At 36.7% G+C, this 4,749-nt stretch overlaps 1 protein-coding gene across 1 annotated transcript in view; it reads right to left on the bottom strand.

Moving 5' to 3' along the window:
* Nucleotides 1-1,237, bottom strand: part of LOC107712570 (protein dispatched homolog 1-like) — a 7,721-nt gene extending 6,484 nt beyond the window's left edge. The window contains exons 1-2 of the mRNA XM_016517879.1: nt 1,176-1,237; nt 943-1,040 (exon numbers count right to left, since the gene is read on the bottom strand). Of these exons, the coding sequence (XP_016373365.1) occupies nt 943-1,040; nt 1,176-1,237 (160 nt within the window). The remainder of the gene's footprint in view (nt 1-942; nt 1,041-1,175) is intronic.
* Nucleotides 1,238-4,749: the final 3,512 nt, after the last annotated feature.

Here is a 4,749-nt window from a genome sequence, read left to right on the forward strand (position 1 = left end):
ATGACGCTGAGCACGTGCACTCAGCTTCTTTGGTCGACCATGGCGAGGCCTGTTCTGAGTGGAACCTGTCCTGTTAAACCGCTGTATGGTCTTGGCCACCGTGCTGCAGCTCAGTTTCAGGGTCTTGGCAATCTTCTTATAGCCTACGCCATCTTTATGTAGAGCAACAATTCTTTTTTTCAGATCCTCAGAGAGTTCTTTGCCATGAGGTGCCATGTTGAACTTCCAGTAACCAGTATGAGACAGTGAGAGCGATAACACCAACTTTAACACACCTGCTCCCCATTCACACTTGAGACCTTGTAACACTAATGAGTCACATGACACCGGGGAGTGATATTGACACTTTGGGCCCAATTTGGACATTTTCATTTAGGGGTGTACTCACTTTTGTGGCCAGCGGTTTAGACATTAATGGCTGTGTGTTGAGTTATTTTGAGGGGACAGCAAATTTACACTGTTATACAAGCTGTACACTCACCACTTTACATTGTAGCAAAGTGTCATTTCTTCAGTGTTGTCACATGAAAAGATATAATAAAATATTTACAAAAATGTGAGGGGTGTACTCACTTCTGAGATACTGTATATATATATAACTATCAAGGAATAATACTAGATTGCATTGGTTAATCCTAGTTAATATTGATTTTTACATAAAAATTTTTAGCATTATAAATTGTATAGGTTAAGATTAACATTATAAACTAACAACCAGCAATAGTTTATTTATACATTTGCATTGACCAAGATTAATAAATGCTCTAAAAATGTTTATTGTTATTTATTTTTGAAAGAAATTTATACAAGGACACATCCAATTGATCAAAAATAAAAATACAGCTTTGCCATCACAGGAATAAATTACATGATAAAATAAAATAGAAAACGGTTCTTTTAAATGGACTGTTTTTACAGTATTTTTGAAAATCCAGAACTCACCTGGTACATCACAGAAGAAACTGTCTTTACTAAAATCCCACTCCGCTTGTCTTTTCTTTCGATCATAATGATCCTTGGACCACCTGTCATCTTGGTGACTGAAAAGCAGGATAAGGAGAGTATTTAAAATTTAAATCAATGCATTTAACAGCTCTGCATGAAAAGCTAAATCATTAAAAAATATATTTGTATAAAATAAAATATGCTATCTACTCTGACTATGGTCTATATACAATTGCTCTTTATGCTGATAGTTATCCAGATAAAGCCTCAAATCCCCGTCACCCAAAACCATAATCTAGTGGTTCACGACTTGCAGTCTGATTCTTGTCAGATTTAGACAGCTTTAATGAAACAAAAAACCTCACTAATTATTAATTCCAGAGCACACTGCAGCACACAATTTCAGCCTCCTCACATTGCTGCCATTAGAGATCTGCGATTGAAATGACCGTTATCATTATTACTGACAGAGGGCAGGACTGCTGCTGACAGCACATCCTGTTCCACAGACAGGAAGTCTCTTTAATCAGAGGGAAGACGCCTATGCACATGCTGAGATGGAGCCATGCCTTACAGATGCTCATTCTCTCTCAGACCGCTTCTGTCATGATCTGTAATCCAGCTCACGATGATCCAGATCACCAAAACGGCATCACCATGCGCCCAATGCACAGCTGTTCACAATCAACCGCCTTCATGCATTCATGTAATATATAGACGCATTAATGGCCTGTGCATGCAGGTGCATTGAGAGAAATGCCTAATCTGGAGCACAAATGGTGCAGGATCCTGAATACTCTAAATATGAGCAGCAGTATCACTCATCCTTGAAGAACCACAACAACAACCAATATTTCTCTCTTCGAGGAATATTACACAGTGATGGGAACATAGGGTCACAGGGCCAAGAGGTGGCTGCAATTTTCTTCCTCGTCGTCTTAAAAAGGGAATCCATGGAATGCTATAATTAGTGGTTGCTATGGCACTGGGAGGCACAGATGTACAAAAGCCATTGGTAAGAAATTTTCACCACAGGGCGACTTCTAGAGAGGCCGTAAATCCCTTTGAAAGTTCAACGGACACGTTAATACAACAACCAGATGTTGCAAGAGCACAGGCTTTAAGCATCTGCATATTCGGCTCAAGGTGAGTCCCATTAGGCTTTAAAAACAGAGAGGTGCACATCCTTCTCCGTGCAATCAGAGAAAAGTGCATGCAGACAGCCGATAATCAAATAACCAAACCCAAAAGTAAATAACGAGGAGCAGATTTCCTCCACTTCCTGTGCAAACGTAGCGAGGACGGGGGGGAAAAAACCAATGCAATGATTTATAAAGTGCGCTATCAGCGGACGCTCCATGTCTGGGCCACGGACTGTGGAATTCAGGGGCGTGTATGAGAAGTGGTCCAAAATGGAATAACATTTATGAGATATCGGGATGGATTATTCTCCTGGAGTGCAACAGTTCTTCAATGCTATTTGGGAGTTTCCCCTGGAGTTTATTATTTCATATTTGGATGTGTGCAACTTTTGTTCTCTGGTTAGCCTGAAAAGAATAAAATTAGTTTTCGTATTTTAGTATACACTCTTAACAAGGTTTCTTATTGGCATTGGTGGTTCTATGAATAACCATTAACATTCATGGATCATTTCCACTGCATAAAAGGCTCTATATAGTGGAAAAACGTTCTTTAGAATATTAAAATGTTCTTCACACCAAGAAAAAAATGGTTTTGAAAGGTTTTCTGGGGAACCAAAAAAAGGTTCTTTTGCATTGCTGCAAAAACTACGGAAGCCCGTTTCCACCACGGAATAAAAAAAAATAATAATAAAGGTAATTGCCACTTTTTCTCACAATTCAGATTTTTTCTCTCAGAATTGAGTTTATGTCTCATGAGGTAAAAAGTTGCAATTACTTTTTTTATTTTATATAAGCCGCATTGTGAGATGTAAACTCCGAATTAAAGTCAGAAATGTGAGAAATAAACAGAATTGCAAGACACACTCTTGCAGAAAAAAAAGTCAGAATTGTGATACATAAACTGTACATAAAAGTACCTTTTTATTTTATATAAACTGAATTGTTAGGTTTAAACTTAGAATTCCCAGGAAAAAAAGTCAGAATTGCGAGTTATAAAGCTAGTTGGAATTGTGATATATACTCACATCTGCGAGAAAAAAGTCAGAATTGTTCAATTAGAAGTTGCAGTTACATTTTTTGAATTGTGATATATAAACTCGCAAATACTTTTTTACTTTATATAACTGTGACTGTGAGATAAATTCAGAGATATAAACCGTGAGATATAAACTCAGGAACAAAGTCAGAATTGCGAGGAAAACCTTAAGATTCCGAGAAAAAAAAAACAAGTCGGAATTGTGATATATAAAGTCTCAATTGCGAGAAAAATGTTTGATTAGAAGTTGCAGTTACGTATTTTATTTTAATAGCATATTTGATTCGGTTCAATATCTCTACTTGGTGTGCTCTGAAAAATGTGAAACTTATTTTTAGCAATTCAATCTCAATTCATGTTTTTGGAATAGTGCTTCAAAAAAATGTCAATTCTAAAACATCACAATTATGACAGCAGGGTATTCTGCATTGCTCGTTTTGCGGAGAAATGTTTTTCTAAGACTAACAAATGTTTATGGATCAAGGGGTTAATTAATAAAGAAAATAGGGGAAGTGGGGTCAAACAACAGCACGGTGATGGGGTGAAACAGTAGTTGAAGGTCAGAGGTCGAAGAGAGGGAGCAGGAAAAAAACTGTAGAGGCTTGAAAGAAAAACAACAAAAAACATTCAAGTTCAGACAAATACATGCACAACTGATTAAACCATATGTAATGATCAACTGCCTGACTTTCTCAGCTGTTTAAGAGAAATCTAAGCAGAAATACAGTGAAATATTTAGACATGTATTGAATATTGACAAAGACTGAATACAACTGACCAAAAGTGGCAGTAAAGACATTTATAATGTTACAAAAGATTTCTATTTGAAATAAATGCTGTTATTTGGAACTTTGTATTCATCTGTGAATCCTGAAAAATAAAATGTATCAGTTTCCACAAAAATATGAAGCAGCACAACTGTTTTCATCATTGATAATAATCAGAAATGTTTCTTGAGCAGCAAATCAGCATATTAGAATAATTTCTGAAGATCGTGTGACACTGAAGACTGGAGTAATGATGCTGAAAATTCAGCTTTGCTTCATAAAAATAAATTACATTTGAATATATATTCACATAGAAAACAGCTATTTTAAATTATAAAAATATTTCACAATTTTACTGATCAAATAAATGCAGCCTTTCAAAAACAGAACGTTCCTCATTAAGTATATAAAACATTTCACAAATTAGCATGATGTAGAATCTTCAGACTGAAATTGAAAATGTTTACAACATTTCATTTGGCATTCCTGTAATTATAATCATAGTAACAGCAGAGCATGTGAATGACGTGCACACATGCATCTGCTCGCGTGCAGAAACGGAGAAGGCTGGATCCACGAGTGCTGCGAGGTCTTGAGGTCGACTCCTGATATCTCTGCATTCTTTGCTTTGACATACGTGGATATATGGACTCCAGACAGAGAGGCTGGATTTCAACACTGTGGCCAACAGTTACAAGCTGTCCAAGAAACATCTTCATTATCTATTGGCCTCCTACTGCAAGAATTCGACAGCTTAAGCTACAAACTCTGGAAAGCCGAACACAACACGCTTTGAATAATGTAATTCCAGCGAGAGGTCGGAGATCTTTAACCTGATTTTCAGCACTTATATTTAACT

The sequence above is a fragment of the Sinocyclocheilus rhinocerous genome, unplaced genomic scaffold (genome assembly GCF_001515625.1).
Source record: "Sinocyclocheilus rhinocerous isolate Xijiao unplaced genomic scaffold, SAMN03320098_v1.1 scaffold7137, whole genome shotgun sequence".
Taxonomy (NCBI): domain Eukaryota; kingdom Metazoa; phylum Chordata; class Actinopteri; order Cypriniformes; family Cyprinidae; genus Sinocyclocheilus; species Sinocyclocheilus rhinocerous.